General features: G+C 41.7%; 1 protein-coding gene across 1 annotated transcript; it reads left to right on the top strand.

The window, feature by feature from the left end:
• The first annotated feature begins 22,339 nt into the window (after nucleotides 1–22,339).
• On the top strand, nucleotides 22,340–23,129 carry LOC109746134 (mini zinc finger protein 1). Its single transcript, XM_020305262.4, has one exon. The coding sequence runs from the start codon at nucleotides 22,467–22,469 to the stop codon at nucleotides 22,749–22,751; it is 285 nt and encodes a 94-aa protein (XP_020160851.1). The 5' UTR covers nucleotides 22,340–22,466; the 3' UTR covers nucleotides 22,752–23,129.
• The last annotated feature ends 1,059 nt before the right edge of the window (nucleotides 23,130–24,188 follow it).

The raw sequence follows: 24,188 nt of genomic DNA, 5'->3' as shown, positions 1-24,188 counted from the left end.
TGATAGAATTGCTCATGATGTGGAAAATCTAAAGATGAATTTTTTTGTGCCTAAAGTAGATGAATCAATTAAAGCTCTTTATGTTTCTATGGATGAAAGTAAGAAAAGAACCGCTATGCTTAGAGCTAAAAGAGAATTTTTAGAAAAAAGCGTTTTCTAGTGATTTCTTTCACAAAAGTAATGAAGATCTTAAAATGATTGGTGTTTCTTCTATTGATTCCTTGTTTAGTAAAGTTAAGATGAAAAAGGGACAGGAGAAGAGTCAACTTTAGGTAGAAGGTGTCCCAATATTTCGGAGGGTGAAAATCTTGTTGAGAAAATTGATGAAAGTGGGTTTGGAGAGGTCAAAACTTTAACTAGTGTTGTGCCCACTCTTTTGGATTAAAAAGACTTTAATTACGATAGTTGCTCTTTGATTGATTGTATTTCTTTGTTGCAATCCATGATAAATTCACCCCATGCTTATGAACAAAACAAAGCTTTTACTAAACATATTGTTGATGCTTTGATGAAAGCTCTTGAAGAAAACATTGAATTATAAGTTTCAATTCCTAGAAAATTGCATGATGAATGGGAACCTACTATCAAAGTCAAGATTAAAAATTATGAGTGTTTTGCTTTGTGTGACTTGGGTGCTAGTGTTTCTACAATTCCGAAATCTTTATGTGATGTGCTTGGTCTTACTAATCTGGAAGAATGTTCTTTGAATTTGCACTTGGCGGATTCTACTATTAAAAAGCCTATGGGAAGAATTAATGTTGTTATTATTCTTGCAAATAGGAATTATGTGCCCATAGATTTTATTGTTCTTGATATTGATTGCAATCCGTATTGTCCAATTATTCTTGGTAGACCGTTTTTACGCACTATCGGTGCCGTGATTGATATGAAAGAAGGCAATATTAAGTTCCAATTTCCTTTGAGGAAGGGTGTGGAACACTTTCCTAGAACTATAATTAATCCACCTTATGAATCAATCATGAGGGCATCTTATGGATCTCGAACCAAAGATGACAAAACTTAGATCCTTGCTTTATGCCTAGCTAAGGGCGTAAAACTATAGCGCTTGTTGGGAGGCAACGCAATGAATAAATTTTATTTTTTTCATTTTTCTTTCTGTTCTTGAGTTTTAACACAATTATGCTACTGTTATGATTGCATTTTTTGTGTTTTAATTAGTGTTTTTGCCAAGTAGAACCGATAGGATCTTCTTGGGTGATAGTTGTTTGATCTTGCTGAAAAAGACAGAAACTGTGTGCTCACGAAAATAATTCTTATTTTTTATCAGAAAGAGATTTTGCCCTGATTCTTTTTTCATAAGATTAATATAAAAATTTCTCACGTCGTCCTATTTTTTCAGAATTTTTGGAGTTCCAGAAGTTTTCATTTAAGTCAGATTGCTACAGACTGTTCTGTTTTGACAGATTCTGTTTTCTTTGTGTTGTGTGCTTATTTTGATGGCTCTATGGTTTTCTTTGATGAGTTTTTCCATAGAAAAGTTGGAATACAGTAGATATAATACAAAAACAAAATATTAATTGGTTTGATACAATACTTATAGTAGTGGTTTACTTTCTTACACTAACGGATCTCACGGAGGTTTTGTTGGGTTTTGTGTGATTGAAGTTTTCAAGTTTTGGGTTATCTTACGATGGATGAAGGAAGGATAGAAGGGCCTAATCTTGGGGATGCCCCTGCATCCCAAGCTATTATCCAAAAATGAGCAACCAACTAAGCTTGGGGATGCCCCTGAGTGGCATCCCTGAGTGGCATCCCCTCTTTGTTCCAACAACTATCGGTATTTTACTTGAAACTATATTTTTATTCATCACATGATATGTGTTTTGCTTGGAGCGTCTTGTATGATATGAGCCTTTGCTTGTCTTATTTTGTGTTTCAAGTCATCAATCCTTGCTGGACACACCTATTTGAGAGAGCCAAAATTATTTCATGACTTGTTAGAATTGCTCTCTATGCTTCACTTAAATTTTTATGAGCAATGGACTTGCTCTAGTGCTTCACTTATATCTTTTTGAGCACGGTGTGCTTTATTATTTTTGAAGAAATGCTCTCTTGCTTCACTTAGATTTATTTGAGAGTTAGTAAAATTTTCAAGAAATTCTCTCTTGCTTCACTTAAATTATTTTGAGAGAAAGAAAAGGAATTATGCTCATGATCTTCACTTATATTTGTTTGAGCTTATGAAAGCAACACATGAAAATTAGTCCCAAAGTGATAGATATCCAAGAAGGATATAATAAAAACTTACATGAAGATCATTGGACAAAATAAACTTGATTCTTAGTAATAGTTTTGAGATATGATGATGTGATATGTGAGTTATGTTGGTGAGTAATTATGCTTTAGTAAGAATATTGGTGTTAAGGTTTGTGATTCCCCAGGCAAGTATGAAAGTCAATAGTCATGCAATGAAATTATATCCTACTTGTGGTGCATTATTCGGTGTTATTTATGCTTAATGCTTGCTTATGAGATTATTCGTTTCTTGGTTAGTCGCTTCCCAATCTTTTGCTAGCCTTCATTTTGCACTAAGTATGATCTCTACTTGTGCATCCAAAACCCTTAAACCAGCTTTGCCACATGAGTCCACTATATCTACCTATATGCGATATTCTTTTGCCATTCTAAGCAAATTTGTATGTGCCATCTCTAATTTTCAAAATAAACTTCTCTTTTGTGTGTTTGTTTCGCTCGCGAAGTGGTGAAGGGTGGCTAATATTTTCCATGCTAGATGTGTTATTCTCACGATGAGTGTTTATTCACTTGTCATTGCACGAGAGTAAGGCAAAGGTATTAGGGATGCCCAATCCCGAAATGCAAAAAAATGAATTTACTTTATGTTGCAAAATAATAAATTCCTTGGAAAGTGTTGGTATGGAGGGCACCCGTGCATACGGTTAGCCATGGAAAGTGAAAGTATGGTGGAAAAAGGAATAAACTTTATTTTCTGTTTGGGAACCTCCTATGGCATATCTAGCATGGAAAGTGTTGGGAACTCCAAGTCGTTTTCATTGGTGGGATGGATACACCTCCCAAAATGTTTTTATCTCTATTTTTTTGCTTTTGAGCTCTGGCACCTCTACAAATCCCTACTTCCCTCTGCGAAGGGCCTTTCTTTTACTTTATGCAATTTTTATTTTGAGTCTCCATCTTCTCTTATAAAAGCACCAACTAGGAGGCAATATGATCGTACTTAAGTATTGGGTGTAGCTAATATTCGAGTGTGTTTCATGAATGGATCAATGTTTGAGCATGATGGGCTAGGGATAACTTATTTTAGCGTTGATATTTTGAAAGACATGGTTGCTTGTTGATATGCTTGAGTATCTAAATTATCATGTCAAAACTAGACTATTGCTTTGAACAACTGAAAGTCCAAACGTCCATGCTATAAAGAAAAGAAATATGATATGACATGTTAGGCAGCATTCCACATCAAAAATTCTGTTTTTATCACTTACCTACTAGAGGACGAGTAGGACTTAAGCTCGGGGATGCTGATACATCTCCAACGTATCTATAATTTTTTATTGTTCCATGCGGTTATATTATCAACCTTGGATGTTTTACAATCATTTATAGTCATTTTATATGATTATTTGGTACTAACCTATTGACATAGTGCCAAGTGCCAGTTGTTGTTTTTTCCATGTTTTTTACATCACAGAAAATCAATATCAGACGGAGTCCAAATGCCCCGAAACTTTACGGAGAATTTTTATGGGCCAGAAGGAACACAACGGGCCCTGGTTGCGCTTGGGGGTGCCCCGAGGGGGGCACAACCCACCAGGGCGTGCCAGGAGGTCCAGGCGCGCCCTGGTGGGTTGTGCCCACCTCGGGTGCCCCCCGGACCGCCTCTTTGCTCTATAAATACCCCAATATTCCAGAAACCCTAGGGGAGTCGACAAAATATTCATCCAGCCGCCGCAGAGTCCAGAACCACCAGATCCAATCTAGACACCATCTCGGATGGGGTTCACCACCTCCATTGGTGCCTCTCCGATGATGCGTGAGTAGTTCTTTGTAGACCTTTGGGTTCGTAGTCAGTAGCTAGATGGCTTCCTCTCTCTCGCTGGATTCTCAATACAATGGTCTCTTGGAGATCCATATGATGTAACTCTTTTGCGGTGTGTTTGTTGGGATCGATGACCTTTGAGTTTATGATCAGATCTATCTTTTTATATCCATGAAAGTTATTTGAGTTTCTTTGATCTCTTATATGCATGATTGCTTGTAGCCTCGTATTTCTTCTCCGATATTTGGGGTCTGTTTGGCCAACTTGATCTATTTATCTTGCAATGGGAAGAGGTGCCCGGTAGTGGGTTCGATCTTACAGTGCTTGATCCCGGTGACCGAAAGGGAAACAACACGTATGTATCGTTGCTACTAAGGATAAAACGATGGGGCCTATCTCTACATAGATAGATCTTGTCTACATCATGTCATCGTTCGTATTGCATTACTCCATTTTTCCATGAACTTAATACAACTAGATGCATGCTGGATAGCGGTCGATGTGTGGAGTAATAGTAGTAGATGCAGGCAGGAGTTGATCTACTAATCTTTGACGTGATGCCTATATAATGATCATTGCCTGGATATCGTCATAATTATTTGAGCTTCTATCAATTGCCCAACAGTAATTTTTTCACCCACCGTTTGCTATTTTCTCGACAGAAGCCACTAGTGAAACCTACGGCCCCGGGGTCTTCTTTCTCATACATTTGCCTTTGCGATATACCTTTTCCTTGCATTTATTTTCAGATCTATTAAACCAAAAAATACAAAAATACCTTGCTGCAATTTTCCTTTATTTATTTTATTTGGCGTTCGATCTATCAATTTACTACAAAATTATCTCACGTCCGTTTGCCTATCTTCAGGCGCCGTACCCCGGAAGGGATTGAGAACCCCTTTAACACGTCGGGTTGCGAGGATTTGTTATCTGTGTGCAGGGGTTGTTTATGTTGTGTTGCTTAGTTCTCTTACTGGTTCGATAACCTTGGTTTCATATATGAGGGAAATACCTACCGCCGTTGTGCTGCATCATCCCTGCCTCTTTGGGGAAATACCGACGTAGCTTCAAGCGACATCACCGCTGTATGTGAACGTAGAGCTTATCACACCCGATCATCACGTGATGTCTTGGCACGACGAACTGTAGCAACGGTGCATACTCAGGGAGAACACCTGTACCTTGAAATTTAGTAAGGGATCATCTTATAATGCTACCGCCGTACTAAGCAGAATAAGATGCATAAAGGATAAACATCACATGCAATCAAAATAAGTGATATGATATGGCCATCATTATCTTGTGCCTTTGATCTCCATGTCCAAAGCACCGTCATGATCACCATCGTCACTGGCTTGACACCTTGATCTCCATCATACCATCGTTGTCGTCTCGCCAACTATTGCTTCTATGACTATCGCTACCGCTTAGTGATAAAGTAAAGCAATTACATGGCGATTGCATTTCATACAATAAAGAGACAACCATAAGGCTCCTGCCAGTTGCCGATAACTTTTACAAAACATGATCATCTGTAACGACCCGACCCGAAATCGGTCAAGTCTCTGTGTAGCTGTACCATCCCAAGATCATGCTGGCACACACAGTACATTGATGCAAAGTTCAATCACACCTGAATTTATTACACGATTCTCATATCGAGTCTTTATTACATTATAATAAATTCGGCCGAAGGCCAACTCATGAGAAATAAACTAAATAAAGCTGCGGAAGCGTAGACGAATAGCGAGTCCATCCGACTCCATAGGGCAATCGCCAAGCATGGATCGTAGCCTCACTCCTGATCGGAAAATTCCTCTGCAACATAAGACGTTGCAGCCGTGTAGGTCAGCATTTTGAATATGCCGGCAAGTCATGAAGAGAGAACAACAATAAAATTACTAATACTATATGCAATTTGGGTGTGGGGCTCTAAGTTTATTGTTTTGCGAAAAAGCCGGTTTTTCCCTACAACAAGGAATTGTTTGCAATTACTACAAAATGTTGGTAGTTATTGAGATGGTTCTGCCAACCAATGTCTCATTCCCAATTATTAAATAACCCCCCCCCCCCAATTAATTTATTAAGTTCAGTGTTGAGATATCCGAAATACTCCAATCCCAGAGGCTCATTTGTCCGTAACCGGGGACACGACTAATCGATTAGGTTGTTACTCTGCAGAGGTTTGTGCACTTTACCCGCAAGAATCGTTCCCTCCTTTAAGTCTTCGCACTGCCTGGTGTTTGAAGACGGGACGAACGAAACAGGGTCTTCCAAAGAGTTCCTCTTGGCCACTGCCGGTGCCCATCCAATCCTACCGTTCTTCTACATCTCGTAGCACCGTCCGGCCAGAGTCACGCCTAGGGTCGACCAAGCCAGAGCCCATAATGGCTTGCGGCTGCACAGATAAGCTTCCGGTCAATGGGGTATCCATCCATCTCTTCGTGGCTGGGTGAAGCTTTCCGCAAGATGTCATGGCGCTTCTCCATGCATCCCGGCCATCCGCTGGTTTCTCCAGGGTGCCCGTCAACCGTCCTCCACCCAGTAGTGAATTTGAAGTCCATCTTGAGCTTGAAGTCATGGGGTTGTCATCATCTTGACTCTCACATCTCCCTTATGAATCTCTCAACCAACCCCGTCTACGAGCATAGCAAAATAAACTACATCGTCCCGGGCAATGGTAACAAGGGGAATTGGGTTCATCCTACCTCATGATACTACTCAATAACATAACTTAAAATTCTCCTACTGCATGCATGGTGGGGAGGGATAATTCTAATGCAACAAAATCATAGGCATTGTAAAACATGATCAAATGACTTGCCTGGCTGACAGTCTTCGAAAGCTAGCGACTCGTAATAGCAGGCTTCGCACTCCGGGAATTCTACCGAGTCAAACAATAGCACAAATAAGTATAGCACAATATAACATAATAGCAAGTTGAAGTAAAACACCCAAGCACTCAAACCTAAACCAAAAAAACTCGGAGAAAGCAAATCAAGGTTTTCATCATATCAAGCAACAACTAAGAAATAGTTTTACACAACTAAAACTTTTCTTAACAGAACCTAAGCATTGGTTTTGCTAACTAACAGAAGGGAAAACATCATACAAACTAGGAGCAAAAAGAATCACATCAAAAGCTATTATAGAACTCCTATTATGCCTAAAACAATCCTAGCAAAGAAAATAAAATAAAAATAAATTATTCTACTATAAATAAAGTTCAACCTCTGTAGCTACAGAAACTAATCTAAAATAAACTCTAACATAATAAAAATAAAATAATTTACTAACTAGAACAGTAGGAAAACAGTAGCTAGCTAAATAAACAAGAAAAACTTGATTTCGACTAAAACTATTTTAATAAAGACAAAAAAATACCCAGATAAATTCCTACTGCTAGGCAAGGTCAAAAAAAAGCAGTGACAAAAAGAATCACTTAAAAATAATAATCCTAACTCAATTTATGGCAAAAAAACTAATCTGTCTAAATCTAATATAAAACTATTCCTAATAATTTAAACATGGCTAAACATATTTTCTACAGAAACTACAACAAATTTTCAAACTAACAAAAAAAGAATCAACTAAAAATATTTAAAAAAACCTAAGAGAAAGAGATTTTACAAGATTGGAACTATTCTGTTAAAAACAGAAACGGAAATTAAACAAAAAAAACAACTAAGGCTCTAACGGGCCAAAACAGTGACCGCTCTAATACTATCTAACGCGCGAGCGATCTTTAACTGAAACGTATACGGGCTCAGCAGAATAAACCGATCGGACCGGTCTGTCTAAACCAGGAACTAAACCGAAAATAAATCGTAAACTAAACTGATCTATTGAAAATAACCTAACCCTTCGTGGATCTAATCTAAGCCGTACATGCAAGATCCAACGGTGGAGGGGGCTCGGGCTTACAGCGGACGGCGGCGACGGACGGAGACGACGGCGGTGACTCGGGCGATGGCGGTGCAGCGGCTCCGGTCGTCGGGGAGGAAGGAGATGGCGTCGGGACGATGCGGCGGAGCTTGGGGAAGTCGGGGGCGGCCTTGGTGGAGCTCGGGGACGGCGAAGACCATCGGGATGACGGAGACAGCGCCCTGGTGAGCTGCAACTCCGGCGAGGGGCGAACGAGCTCGGGGACGATCCTGTGATGGGAGAAGGAGGTCGAAACCATGTCAAAACGATGCGCAACATCGAGGGAAGCTCATAGGTGGAAGAGGAAGTCGTGTTGTTGCTCACCGGCGGTGGAGGCGGCGATGAACTGAGGCGGCTGCGGCGAGATCCAAAGGAGGAGGGCGTGAGCTGTGGTAGGAGTTGAGGTAGGGTTTTTGGGGGGTTCGGAAGAGGAGATGTGTAGGTATTTATAGGACACGCTTTCGTGGAGGACGGGCAGCTCGGGTTAGGGTTTTGGGAGCGCGGACGTCGAGGGCTGGCGAGATTCTGGCGCTGGTTGTTGCGGGAGGAAGGAGATGAGGTGGAGTCGGGGTGTCGGCGAGAGAGGGAGAGGAGGGTTCGGTCGGGCGACCGATCGGAACGGGGTCGGCGCGTGTGGTGCGCTGGGCTGGAGGCCTTGGCGTTGGGCTGCGGCCTCGGTGCTGGTGGGCTGCGGCCTCGGCGACTGGGCCTGCTGGCCTGGCGCCTGGCGCGCGGGGTTTTTCCCTTTTTTTTGAATTACCACAGAGAGAGAAAACTAATTATAGATAAACCTATAATATTTTTATATAGGACATATATATAGAAAAATTCTCAGGGGAATTAATCCTACAACGTGGACATTTTTCCAGGGGCAAAACTCAAACTAAAAAAAACAATTTTCTGGAAATCCCAAATAAAATTCAAATTTGAATTCAAACTTTTTGGCAATATTTTTCTTCTGACATTTTTGGAGTGTCATGTTTACTCCTCTCATACTTTTGCTCAAGTATTTGTCAGGCATTGTTTGAAATAAATTCAACTGCCAATTTGAATCCAAATTCCAACAAACTCAAAAGCCTCTAAAATAATTCAAATGTCACTCAATTCAAGCAATATGCATAGATGCTTAGCTATAATTGTAAAACATTCCAAATGGGAAATTTGGGATGTTACATCTTCTTATACAACAATTTATATATCATCACGTCTTGACCATATCACATCACAACAAGCCCTGCAAAAACAAGTTAGACGTCCTCTACTTTGTTGTTGCAAGTTTTACGTGGCTGCTACGGGCTTCTAGCAAGAACCGTTCTTACCTACACATCAAAACCACAACGATTTTTCGTCAAGTGTGTTGTTTTAACCTTCAACAAGGACCGGGCGTAGTCAAACTCGATTCAACTAAAGTTGGAGAAACAGACACCCGCCAGCCACCTGTGTGCAAAGCACGTTGGTAGAACCAGTCTCATGAACGCGGTCATGTAATGTCGGTCCGGACCGCTTCATCCAACAATACCACCGAATCAAAGTAAGACGTTGCTGGTAAGCAGTATGACTATTATCACCCACAACTCTGTATGTTCTACTCGTGCATATAACATCTACGCATAGTCCTAGCTCGGATGCCACTGTTGAGCAACGCAGTATTTCAAAAAAATTACCTACGATCATGCAAGATCAATCTAGGAGATGCATAGCAACGAGATGGGAGTGTGTGTCCACGTACCCTTGTAGACCGAAAGCGGAAGCGTTTAGTAACGCGGTTGATGTAGTCGAACGTCTTCGCGATCCAACCGATCCAAGCACCGAACGTACGGCACCTCCGTGTTCAGCGCATGTTCAGCTTGATGACGTCCCTCGAGCTCTTGATCCAGTTGAGGTCGAGGGAGAGTTCCATCAGCACGACGGCGTGGTGACGGTGACGATGAAGTTACTGGCGCAGGGCTTCGCCTAAGCACTACGATGATATGACCGAGGTGTGTAACTATGGAGGGGGGCACCGCACACGGCTAAGACAATTGATATTGTGTGTTCTAGGGTGTCCCCTGCCCCCGTATATAAAGGAGGGGAGGGGGAGGCCGGCCGGCCCCTATAGGGCGGGCCAAGGAGAGGATTCCTACTAGGACTCCAAGTCCTAGTAGGATTCCACTTGGTGGAAGGGGGAAGGAGGAAGGGAGAGGGGGAAGGGAAGGAAAGGGGGGCGGCGCCCCCTTCCCCTAGTACAATTCAGACCCAAAGGGGGGCGGCCAGCCCCTTGTGGGCCCTTCTCTCTCCCCACTAAGGCCCATGAAGGCCCATTAGTTCCCCCAGGGGGTTCCGATAACCCTTTGGCACTCTAATAGTTATCCGGTACCTCTCGGAACTCATCCGGTGTCCGAACAACATCGTCCAATATATCAATCTTTATGTCTCGACCATTTCGAGACTCCTCATCATGTCCGTGATCTCATCCGGGGCTCCAAACAAACTTCAGTTCATCAAATCACATAACTCACAATACAAATCGTCATCGAACGTTAAGCGTGCGGACCCTACGGGTTCGAGAACTATGTAGACATGACCGAGAGACATCTCCAGTCAATAACCAATAGAGGAACCTGGATGCTCATATTGGCTCCAACATATTCTACGAAGATCTTTATCGGTCAAACCGCATAACAACATACGTTGTTCCCTTTGTCATCGGTATGTTACTTGCCCGAGATTCGATCGTCGATATCATCATACCTAGTTCAATCTCGTTACCGGCAAGTCTCTTTACTCGTTCCATAATGCATCAATCCGTGACTAACTCATTAGTCACATTGCTTGCAAGGCTCATAGTGATGTGCATTACCGAGAGGGCCCAGAGATACCTCTCTGATACTCGGAGTGAAAAATCCTAATCTCGATCTATGCCAACTCAACAAACACCGTCAGAGACACCTGTAGAGCATCTTTATAATCACCCAGTTACGTTGTGACGTTTGATAGCACACAAGGTGTTCCTTCGGTATTCGGGAGTTGCATAATCTCATAGTCCGAGGAACATGTACAAGTCATGATGAAAACAATAGCAGTAAAACTAAACGATCATTATGCTAAGCTAACGGATGGGTCTTGTCCATCACATCATTCTCTAATGATGTGATCCCATTCATCAAATGACAACACATGTCTATGGCTAGGAAACTTAATCATCTTTGATTAACGAGCTAGTCAAGTAGAGGCATACTAGGGACACTCTGTTTGTCTATGTATTCACACATGTACTAAGTTTTCGGTTAATACAATTCTAGCATGAATAATAAACATTTATCATGATATAAGGAAATATAAATAACAACTTTATTATTGCCTCTAGGGCATATTTCCTTCAATTTGGTTGTCACGTCATGAGTACAAAAGCTAAACTTCTTGCTTCCTTACCAATTTCGACGGACGAGGTTGTATTTGCTTAGCATAACTCCCCACTAAAGATACCACATGTAGATTTTAACTTATAGATGAATCTTTGATTTTCATATTTTCTTGTTATTATCCATTGGGACCTCCAATGCATGATTGTAAAGAACACAGATCTAGTGAGTCCAATAAGACACATCCCGTCCTTGTGCCAGGTTAATCGTATCCAATCAAAATAAGACTTTGTCAATCGAGTGTTAGAGATACTGATTATTTTAGATTTTTTGCAAGTTTCCGCATGATAGTATTGTGCGGTGTCTATATTTGTTTACTCTTTTCAACTATCATTAGTTGGCATTTTCAAAAAAAGTAGGATTACCTCTTGATAATAAAAAAGTCTCAGAAATTGAAATCCTTTTGAATTTAGTCATTTTATGTGCACTAGTTTGTGCGAAAAATCATAAACTAGCAATACCACAAATTTGGAGATTTTTTTTCACAAAATGACATATCTAGTATGAACATGCATGGTTTTCAAGCCATATGCCCATGACCATAGTCACATCCACGGCATAATCCATGATAACATGGCCAAATTTGGCACAAGCATGGGGATTACCATTGTGAACAATGTTTCCATAGGAATTATGAACTTTTGTAATAGAATTTTTTTTTCATTTTCCAAGTGTCGGGAATTTTTTTTTTGTGAAAGAAGTGCCTGACGTAAGTTTGAAAAGTGGGCTTTGCATTTTTTGCCAAAAGTATAACACATTGAATGCCCATTGACCAAGTTTTAATAATATTAGAGTATTATTGCTATGTTCCATCCATTTACTGGATTACAAGTGAATTCTCAGAACTTGTTGTAATTTGAACTACAAGCATGATGTAGTTTGGTCCTGAATAGTAAAAAAAGTCATTTAAAGATTTAATATTAGCGGTGGATGCATTTGGCACACTCAAAGTTGAAATTCCCACACATTTGTGACGGATGGTCAATCTTGCAAGTTTGACCCCAATTTGAAAAAAAGAAAATAAAAAAGTCCCAAAAATTGAAATCCTTTTGCATTGAACCATTTTATGTGAACTAGTTTACATGAAAAATCATAAAATTTTGATACCACAAATCTGAAAAAAAGAATTTCGCAAAATGGCCTATCTAGTATGAACACACATTGATTTAAAGTCATATGCCCATGGCCATGGCCACATCCATGGAATAATCCATGATAACATGGCCAAATTGGGGAAAATTATGGGGATTATCATTGTGAACAATGTTGCCATAGGAAATATGTTTTTTCTTTGTAACAAAAATAATTTTCCCATTTTCCAAGTGCTAGAAATCATTTTTTTGTGAAAGAAATACCTGAAATAAGTTTGAAAATTGGGCCTTTGCATTTTTCATATAAAGTATACCACATTGGATGCCCACTTACCAAGTGACAATAATTTTATAGTATTATTACAATATTCCATCCATTTACCGGATTTCTAGTGAATTATTAGAACTTACTCAAAATTGAACTACAAGTTTGATTTAGTTCGGTCCTAAATATTGAAAAAAAAATTATTGGTGGTGGATGCACTTGGCACACTCAAAGTAGAAATTCCCATACATTTGCTATGAATGGTCAACCTTACAAGTTTTACACCAATTTGAAAAAAAATCAAAGAAACTCAAAAAAGTCTCAAAATTCAAATCCTTTTGAATTGAGCCATTTTATGTCCACTAGTTTGTGGTAAAAATAATAAACTTGCAATACCACAAATTTGAAATAACAAACCTTCACAAAATGTCCTATCTATTATGAACATGAATGGATTTCAAGTCATATGCCCATGACCATGGCCACATCCATGATAGCATGGCCAAATTTGCGCAAGCATGGGGATTACCATTTTTAAAAATGTTGCCATAGGAATTATGATTTTTTTAATGAAATAAATAAATTTTCCATTTTCCAAGTTCCAGAAATCACCTTTTTGTGAAATAAGTTTGGAAATTGGTCCTTTGCATTTTTTATCAATATTATACCACATTGGATGCCCACTGACCAAGTTTCAATGATTTCATATTGCTATATTCCATCCATTTACTGGATTTCTAGTGAATTATGAGAACTTGCTCAAATTTGAACTACAAGTGTGATGTAGTTTGGTCCTGAATATTGATAAAAATCATTTAAAGCTTTAATATTGGTGGTGAATGCACTTGGCACACACAAATTTGAAATTCCCACACATTTGGTATGAATGGTCAACCTTTCAAGTTTGACCCCAATTTGAAATAAATAAATAAAAGAAAATGAAAAAAGTTTCAAAAATTGAAATCCTTTGCATTGAGCCATTTTATGTGCACTAGTTTGTGGGAAAAATCATAAACTTCCAATACCACAATTTTTTAAAAGAACTTCCCAAATTTGAAATAAGTAGCAAAAAGGGTAAATTTTGGACATTCAAGTATGCAAACAACACAAATTTTATTTAAACTTGCAATACCACATTGTGAAATAAGTAAAAAAATGGCAAAATTTGGACATTCAAGCATGCAAACGACACAAATTTCATTTAAACTTGCAATACCACATTGTGCAAATATGTAGCAAAAACGGCAAAATTTGGACATTCAAGCATGCAAACATCACATATTTAATTTAGATTTACAATGTTGATGTCTACTACGAAACTATCTTCTTGTAGACTTTGTTGGTGAAAGGACGCGGATGTCGCCTAAAGGGCGTGAATAGGCACTTTAAAACAATTACAGTTTAGGCTTGAACAAATGCGAAATAAAATTAATGTTTAATTTGTCAAGCACAAAACCTAAATATACTAGTCTCAACTATGTGCACCAACAAGTTATGCTAAGCAAGATAAACAACAATGTGATAGCAAGATATTTAACTTGATGGCTATCACAAAGTAAGTACATAAGTAAAGGGCTCAAGTAAGGGATAACCGTGGCACGCGGAGGCGATGATGTATCCCGAAGTTCACACCCTTGCGGATCTTAATCTCTGTTAGAGCGGTGTGGAGGCACAATGCTTCCCAAGCGCTAGAATGGCTCACCATATTCTCCTCACACCCTCGCACAATGCAAGGTGTCATGTATTGACTAAGGGACCCTTGAGGGCAGTCACCGAACCCGTACAATTGGAGACCCTTGAGGTCGGTTATCGAACCCGTACAAATTGCTTGAGGCAATCTCCACAACTTAATTGAAAGCTCCCGAAGCATCACAAAGCTTTACACCACAATGATTGAGCTTAGCAACAACACCAACCATCTAGGGTGCCCAAGCACCCAAGAGTAATACGCTACTCCACTTTCACTTCCACGGATCACTGTGGAGAACACAAACTGATGCACCAAATGCAATGGCAAGAGCACACAAAGTGCTCAAGTCCTTCACTCCCAAATCCCACCAAGCAACTAATGCTATGGAGGAGTATGAGAGGAAGAACAAGGAAGAGAACACAAAGAACTCGAAGATCTAGATCCAAAGGGTTCCCCTCACCTAGAGAAGAGATGGATTGGTGGAAATGTAGATCTAAATCTCCTCTCTCTTCTCCCTCAAATAGATGCAAGAATCATGGGAGGAATAGAGAGAAAGCAAGCTCTAAGAGGTCAACAATGGTGTTGGGGGCAATGGGGAGAAGACCCCCTTAAATAGGCCCCCACGAATCTAACTGTTACGCTGCATAAAAACACATGAGCTATACAACTAGACCGGAGTGCGGTACAACCGCTCAAGGTGGAAATGCCAGTCTGCGGTGCTCCGTGCGGTGAAACCACTAGTGCCACCGGTAGTACCACTGAATAAATTTAGCAGGTACAACCAGATGGGTAACGCCATGTACCGCCTTAGCACCCAAACGGAGTCACCTGTGTGTAGTACAAGGGCCAGTACATGGACCGGAACAGCCGCCGCGTCCGGGCTCCTGTAGTCCCTAAGTCCAGAGTGGTACTACCACCTGAGGCCACCAGGTTGTACCGCTACAAAGATAGGAGCTGGGACAACCAGGCGACCACTACCGAGTACCGCCTAGCCACCCGAAAGGAGTCACTCTTTTCTGGTGGTTGCGGTGGTACATCAGCCGGAACAACCGCCCGGTAGTGCTCAATTAGGGCGGCTAAGTCCCTAGCTATACAACTGCCAGAGACAGCGGTACAACCGCACCACCCAAACCTGGAGCACTACCTGGCCCGAGGGAATCATTCCTCGGGTGGTGTTGTTCCTGAACCACAGGACAACCGCCAAGGTACGGGGTACAACCGCCTTGTCAGCAACAAACTGAGGAAACATGTTAGACCGAAACTGCCATATATTTAGCAGACGAACTTAGATCTTGACAAACTCAAGCTTAATAGAAAGCTAACGACAGGAGTGTCGATGGAAATATTTAGAACAAGCAAGAGTAAGGTGCCAATGATTTAGAAGTGCCCAATGATTTAAAAGTGCGGAACCTCCATAAGTAAAGAACGGGCAAAAACTCCAACATCGAAAACATAATAGAAGAATATGAAATCCGTTTTTGATTAACTTAAGCTTGTCAAGAAGATAACCACAAGCTCTAAAACTCACATAGAGAAAAGCCAAACAAGAACCAAGAAAGATGATTCCAAGGATGCAAAGGTTTGAGCTCTCTACGAACAATATGAACAAGCTACTCACTCGAGAGTCCCCCTTGATAGTACGACTATCGATCTATAACCCGGTCCCCCAACTAACACCATGAGACCGGTAAGATAGAAAACCTATCAAGGATATACCTTTGACTTGCACATAATACACTTGATCTAGATGGTGATGATATTGAACTCCTCAAGTTGGACCACCTTCTTGATTGTGTTGGCACGATGAAGACTAGTAATTGCTCCCCCAACTCCATTATGGGTGAGCCCATCTTAGGCACATCTTCGCATGTCCATTATCATGAAAATGGACGGCAAGCTTCAAGCATGATCCTTGGTGATGCTCCACTTGAAATTGCACACCACAACCTTGATGACAATCACCACATGATGTCATACTCCATGGGTTATATGAGATCTTCCTTTTGATGCAAGCCCATGGAAACATACCTAACCCCACACGGAAACCTCACCTAGATCATGGGTTAGTTCAGAAAACATAATGGGTAATGCTTACCATACCATGGGATCACTTGATCCCACTTGGTACAACTTCTACGCTTTGTGTGTTGATCAACTTGAATCCACTCTTTGTACTTAGCTTGATCAACCTTGTATCATATCTTCTCCCTTCATAAAGATGATGTCTTGAAGGTAAACATGAATATTCACACAATCTTCTTCATCAAAACATGCTTGTAATAGGCTCAACCTCACATGACCAATCTTTGGATAACTCCTTGAATAGCACCTTGCTCAACACATAATATCCTTATTATAACCTTGAAACCAACAAATGGTCTTCAAGCAATGCCTATGGACAAACCCTTGAAATATAACTCAAGGTAACCATTAGTCCATAGGGATTGTCATCAATTATCAAAACCAAACATGGGAGCACCATTCTCTTTCAGGGCCTCCAAGCGCAGAGTTCTGTAGGACGGTAGCAAATTTCTCTCAAGTGGATGAACTACGGTTTATCAATCTGTAGGAGGTGTACGATGAAGATGGTTCTCTCTCAGACAACCCTGTAATCAAATACAAGAAATCTCTTGTGTCACCAACACACACAATACAGTTTTCAATTGTATATGTGCACTAGTTCAGCGAAGAGAGGGTGATATATGTGTAATATGGATGGTAGAAATATATTTTTATAATCTAAATAAATAAAAAATAGCACGGTAGCAAGTAATAAAAGTGAGTACAAACGGTATTGCAATGCTTGTAAACAAGCCCTAGGGCTCATACATTCACTAGTGCAATCTCTCAACATCATTATAATTGAACATCATGAGAATCCCTCAATGTGCAGCAAAGATCACTCCAAAGTTTCCATTCTATCAGGGAAAGTAGGATGCAAAGGTAGAAAACCACCTCAAAGTTTTCTTTCCAATCAATTTATTGAACCACCCCAAAGTGTAACGGATAGCCCTAGGGATCGTACTACAACAACACTATATGATATGTATTTTAGAACCTTTATGTCTCAATTACCCCAATGTCGCCACGGGAATTCGCAAGTTAATTGCTAGACGTACATCATGTAATCTCAAATCCAAATTTTCAATCCAACATAAAGAAACTTCAAAGAGCAAGACTCAATTCATCACAAAAAAGGATAGAGGGATATGAACATCATAAGATCCAACTTTATTAATAAAGCTCATGATATATCAAGATCGCAATCCATCAAGAACATGGGAGAGAGAGAAAGAGAGAGATCAAACACATAGCTACTGGTACAAACCCTCGGCCTTGAGGATGAAATACTCACGCATCACCATGGAAGCACTTAGCATGAATTGAAAGAAGACAAAAAATATATGATAGTCTCACATCAATGAGGCATGATCATTAGGCAATGTAAAGCCTTACAATCGATGTCAATATGAGGAGTAGGGATTGTCATGAACCATATGCACTAGAGCTCTAAGTGTATGAAAGCTCTCCTAATGCAGCTAAATGGGCGTGCATCCAACTAGCTTGCTCATGAAGACCTCGAGCATTTGAGGAAGCTCGTCATCGGAATATATAAGTCAAGTTCTATAATGTAAAGATCCCACTAGCATAATCATGAAGTATTTGAAAACTCTCTATATGAAGTGCATGGTGGTACTTTGAAGCACAAGTGTGGAAAAAGGATAGTAGTGTGCCCCCTCTCTCTTTTTCTTCTAGTTTTTTTCTTTTTTCTCTATTTTATTTGGTTGGCCTCATGGACCTCTTCCCCTCTTTTTCGAGGAATCATAGGTCTCCTCCAATTCATATCCTCACAGGTAGGGGCACACTCTAATAATGATGATCATCACACTATTATTTACTTCCAACTTGAAAATGATGGCTATAAACGGATGCCTCTAGCAGTGTACTAGGATGTAAAATGATCTAGCGTAACATGTATAACAATGATGAACGGTGGCTTTGCCACAAATATCATGAGCTCTATGATCATGCAAATGAAAATAACAATGAATGCTCGAGTCATTAATGAATAGTAACAATGGAAGTTGCATGACAATATATCTCGGAATGGCTATGGAAATGCCATAATAGATAGGTATGGTGGATATTTTGAAGAAGATATAATGAGTTTTATGTGTGAGAGATGTATCATTTCACGGGGTTTGGATGCATCGGCAAAGTACGAGAGAAGTCTCGAGGTGAGAGTACGCAATGCACAATACCGAAGAGGCTAGCAGAATATGGATAGGTGGAAGTGCAAGAAGACCGCGAACTCACATTAGTCATAAAGAACTCAAGTAGATATTGCAAAAATCTAGTAGCCCTCGAAGCAGGCATGACTCGCATACCCCTAGGGGGAGGTTGGGAGGAGTTAACCATCGTGCACCCCTGATCTGAATACACATGAATGTCACTTCAAAGTATCTCATACTCAGACTTCCTAGCTAATACCAATGGTTATCACTTTCATGAATGTGATCTCAAACCTTAACGCCAATATTCTTACTTAACTCTAACCAATCACTCACAGGATCACATATTATTACCTCAATATCGCAAAACTATTGCACATAATTAAGTTTACCTAGTTCAATGATCTACAAGTTGCATGCAAATTTTTATCTTACCACTTGATACATCTCCTACGTATCTATAATTTATGAAGTATTCATGCCATGTTTACAACAATTTTATATGGTTTTGGTATGATTTTCATGGAACTAACCCGGACTGACGTTGTTTTCAGCAGAACTACCGTGGTGTTGTTTTTTGTGCAGAAATGAAAGTTCTCCAAATGAGCTGAAACTTTTTGATGATTTTTTTGGAAGAAAAGAGGCAATAGAAGCTTCATGGCAGGGCCAGAAGAGCCACGAGGTGGGCACAACCCACCAGGGCGCGCCTGGAGCCCAACCCATGTGCAGGTGGGTTGTGCTCACCTCGAGGCCCATCTTCGGGTGATTCCAACGCTGAAAAATCCTATAAATGGAGAAATCATCAGAAATAATCCTAGATCAGAAGTTTCGCTGCCGCAAGCCTCTATAGCCACAAAAACCAATCTAGACCCCGTTCCGGCGTCCTGCCGGAGGGGGAAATCATCACCGGTGGCCATCTTCATCATCCCGGTGGCCACCATGATGAGGAGGGAGTAGTTCACCCTCGGGGCTGAGGGTTTGTACCAGTAGCTATGTGTTTAATCTCTCTCTCTCTCTCGTGTTCTTGAGTTGGCACGATCTTGATGTATCGCGAGCTTTGTTAATATAGTTGGATCATATGGTGTTTTCCCCTCTCTATCTTGTTATGAATTGAGTTTTCCCTCTGAGATTTCTTTCTCATCAGATTGAATACTTTTATTGATTTGAGAACACTTGATGTATGTCTTGTTATGAATACATGTGGTGACAATGGGGTATCATTGGCGCTCAACTCACGGATTCCCAAGGTGACATTGGGGTAATCTATGCATAGGGGTTGATGCACGTTCTCGTCTTTGTTTCTCCGGTAGAAATCTTGGGGCACCCTTTGAGATTCTTTGTGTTGGATTGAGTATTATGAATCTGAAATTGTTTGATGCATATCGTATAATCAAGTCACGGATACTCGCGGTGCCATTGGAGTATCTATGTGACATTAGAGTTGGTTGATGTGTATCATATGGTGTTATTTTAGTACGAACTCTTGGTTAGATCGACCGGAAAGAATACCTTGGTGTTATTTTAGTACGAACTCTAGGATAGATTGATCGGAAATAATAACTTTGAGGTGGTTTCATACCCTACAAACAATTTATTCTTATGTTCTCTGCTAGATAAGAACTTTGGAGTGATTCTTCATCGCACGTTGAGGGATGGCTATACGATCCAATTATATTAGAATTGTTGAGAGATTGCACTAGCGAAAGTACGGACCCTAGGCCTCATTTTCAAGCATTGCAATACCGTTTGTGCTCACTTTTTTCACATGCTCCCTTGCTATTTTTTATTGTTCCTATTACAAAAATCAATATCTACTATCATTACTACGCTTGTATCACCATCTCCTCGCCGAACTAGTGCACCTATACAATTTACCATTGTAGTTGGTGTATTGGGGACACAAGAGACTTTTTGTTATTTGATTGCAGGGTTGTTTGAGAGAGACCATCTTCATCCTACGCCTCCCACGGATTGATAAACCTTAGGTCATCCACTTGAGGGAAAATTGCTACTGTCCTACAAAACTCTATGCTTGGAGGCCCAACACGAGCCTACAAGAATAAAGTTGTGTAGTAGATATCACCACTCTACATACCCATTATTTTTGGACCAACACATAATTCATGCAAATTACCAATTACTACTCAGCTATCTAAAAAGATATAAATGAAGCAAGACAATCCTAATCATTTCTATAAAAGCATATCATCGTGCTCTAACAAATATAAGTGAAGTACAAGAGTAATTGCCTCAACTCAAATAGATATAAGTGAAGAACAAATGAGCATTCTATAAATATAGGATGAATGTGTGTCTCTCTTATTAGGTGTGTTCATGAAAAAAATGATTGTAAAAACAATAAAGAACAAATGACACTTCAAGTAAAACACATATCATGTGAAGAGTAAAAATATAGATCCAAGTGAGACATACCGATAGTTTTAAAGATGAAAGAGGAGACGTCACCCGGGACATCCCCAAGCTAGCTTGGCTGCTTGAGTCTTCCTTAGATATTGCCTTGGGCATCCCCAATCTTAGGCTCTTGTCAGTTGCTGCTTCCCATCCCACAGTTGTGGCTGGCCATGGTTGCGGTTGCGGAAGTGGAGGCGGCTAGGGTTTGAGTTGTGGAGGTGCACAGCGGGAAGAAGGGTGTGAGAGGGGAGGGGAGGGGACTGGGTGTACACCGGTGCACGGCGTGTGGCTATAAAGCCATTAATAGGCGGGTGACGGGTATACCGGCAATGCGACTCCCCGCATGGAAACCGTGCGGGCGATGCGTAGTCCCCGTGTGTGAAAGGACCGGCGTGACTATGATGTGACTACTCATGCATGTGGACACACACACGGGCGACTGTGAGAGCGCCACGTGACACGGGGTGTCCCACACGTCAGTAACAGCGACAGCTAGCAATCAACTCTCTTGATCAACGACAAACACCTGTTTGGGCATTGGTGAGGGTGAGCGGCACGATGAGGGGAAAAGTGAGCAAAGTTAGTTTGCCCAGGCAAAACTGAGCACAACTTTGTAACCAGGGCACAAAAATAGAAAACCCTTTTATTAAATTATTCAACGGAGTACGAGAACACAAATACATAGATCAACCCAAAGCCATCTTTCTCGCGATCTCCGTCACCAACCCTGTAAGGTTGATGATGTGTCGTGACCTTGCATCAACCCACTTCGTCTAATCGAGTAGCCTCACCAAGCCGCCCCACAGTGAGTTGAGAGCATCATCCGGTCTAGCATATCCTCACCGCTCTAGAATCCATCGCCTCCATCTTCCGTCGTCCCAATTTCAAAAGAGATCAAAGCAATGGCCTTGACAGGCCCAATTTTAGTCGACATCACCATGACACCAGACAACGCCGCCGTTCTACGCACGTCCATCATAGAATTTACCAATTACAAAAAAAAACATGAAAATATCAACACGACAAATGGCTACACGAATCATGGCGCCAACCGGTTACGTAAACAAGAAATGAATCCAGACCACACACGATACCATCGTGTGGACCGAATGCTCGCCCCAAATTAACCAGGTGCTCCGACGCATGATCCTAAAACAAGAACACTGTGGTGCCCATTCTTGTAACCTTGCGAGACTCCTTTTTCTCCTAACGCAATTACACGCAAAGCTTTTGCGTGCCCGCGGAAAAGAAATGGAGAAAACCATCACCCCTCCCTCTCGTGCTCCTGCCCATATAAGTACCAGCATCCAAGGCCGCGATAGCAAAAGCCTTCCCACTCCCTTCCCTTCCATCCCAGACGCCCATAGCCCCGACGGCCGCCGGCCGGCAAGAAGGCGTCGTCCGCACCGTCGCCCATGGGGCCCCAGCAGGACCGGTCGGCGTCCAAGGCGCTCGCCAACGGCACGGCGGTGGCGCCCGAGAGGAAGGACGGCAAGGTGGTGCACTACAAGGAGTGCCAGCGCAACCACGCCGCCGGCATCGGCGGGTACGCCGTGGACGGCTGCCGCGAGTTCATGGCGTCCGCCCCCGCGGGCGCCGAGGCGCTCCTCTGCGCGGCGTGCGGCTGCCACCGCAGCTTCCACAAGCGCGAGGTGGAGGCCGTCGACTGCGACTGCTCCTCCGACACCTCCGGCCGGTGATCGCCGCCGCCCGTCGCTGCCCAAGCCTGCTGTTCTCTTGCTGGCTCGTCCGGGTAGACCGGCATCGGCAGGTAAGGCGTGGTGGACGTTGAGATGACTCCATTCGATCTCGATCGATCTATCAATCAAATACATATATATGGCCCGGTTAATTTATCTTCTTCCTCCTCCTCTTCCTGGTATTGGGATTAATTTGGTGCTCGATTGTATGTGATGTAATTAACATATCCGTACGTGTAGCATATGCGTGTTGATGAGAATCCAAACTGGTGCGTGTGTAGATCGATCGGTGAGATGAACATGTTGTAATTTGTACAGATTTGTGCTTCTTGTTTGGAACCAGCGGTTAATAAGATATGCCTCTGAATTATGGATTGACATTATGAGTAGTAGATGCCTTTGCTTCACTGAATGGAATTACACTTTGACTCGTGAGCTTTACTTCACCGAGTGCGGCTGTAAAATTATGTTATCCTGTCACTAGCTAGTAGCTAGCATGGGTCATTTAGGTATTCTTTTCAATTAGCACGGCCGGAATATAGTAACCTAAATTCGATCCGAAGAGAAGTCGGGTCTTCGTGCGTGGTTCCTATCAGCCAGCTGAACTAGGCTGGGTTCCCATCATTTGGATCTCCGTGCCAGAAAAGTTTGAGAGCTAACCGCTACCCATTTGTTGGTATGCATGCTGCAGTTTAAAACAATGCTCAAATTAAGGTTAATGATGCTGTCAGTGACTGTAATAATGACTTAACCTGTGCATCAAAGTCAAGGAGCAAGCGTTGTTTTGCTTTCATTCAAGGATATTTTTTGGTGAGAGCTTGAAGAGATATCTAGCCATCAAAACCAGATCAAGCGTACGTACTGTCGCTGTAGAATTAAACCTCACTGCGCTGTCACTTTACTAATATCGCTCGCACCAGCTCTTGTCAAGCGTGGAGACTGGCCATCACTCTCACAGTGCCATATCTATTGCTGCCGCCAACTGCCGGTGCCGTAGCCACCATGTTCTTGTGATATTCCTGAACCTACTTTTCCAACGACTTTCAGGGCTAACCAACTAATCCCAGCCACTGGAAAACCCAGCAGGGCACGTGATTTCCCAACCAACGATGATGGAAAACGTGACACCCTATATACCAAATCTAAAGCGCGCGGCGCGGCAGGTCATCGCGAGAGATATCCCGTTCCCTTTTACAAGGAGAGGAGGATACGCCGGCACAACGAAACATCCCTCCCTTCTTGAAAAGGTTGAAGAACTTCCGTCTGAAATTAACTGTCGCTGAAATGAGTGTATACCAAATGGTTGGATCCATCGGATGATCCAAAACCGAGAGTGTGTTTTTTCTACCGACGGATGCTGTGTGTAATTGGCACGGGCGGCGGCAGTAAATCAACCCAATGGGTGCGGCGCGATGGAGTACGTACTAGGTAGGAAAG

Source organism: Aegilops tauschii, chromosome 5 (assembly GCF_002575655.3).
Source record: "Aegilops tauschii subsp. strangulata cultivar AL8/78 chromosome 5, Aet v6.0, whole genome shotgun sequence".
NCBI lineage: Eukaryota > Viridiplantae > Streptophyta > Magnoliopsida > Poales > Poaceae > Aegilops > Aegilops tauschii.
Note: the sequence above shows the minus strand (reverse complement) of the source record. Positions and strands in the feature narration are given on the sequence as shown.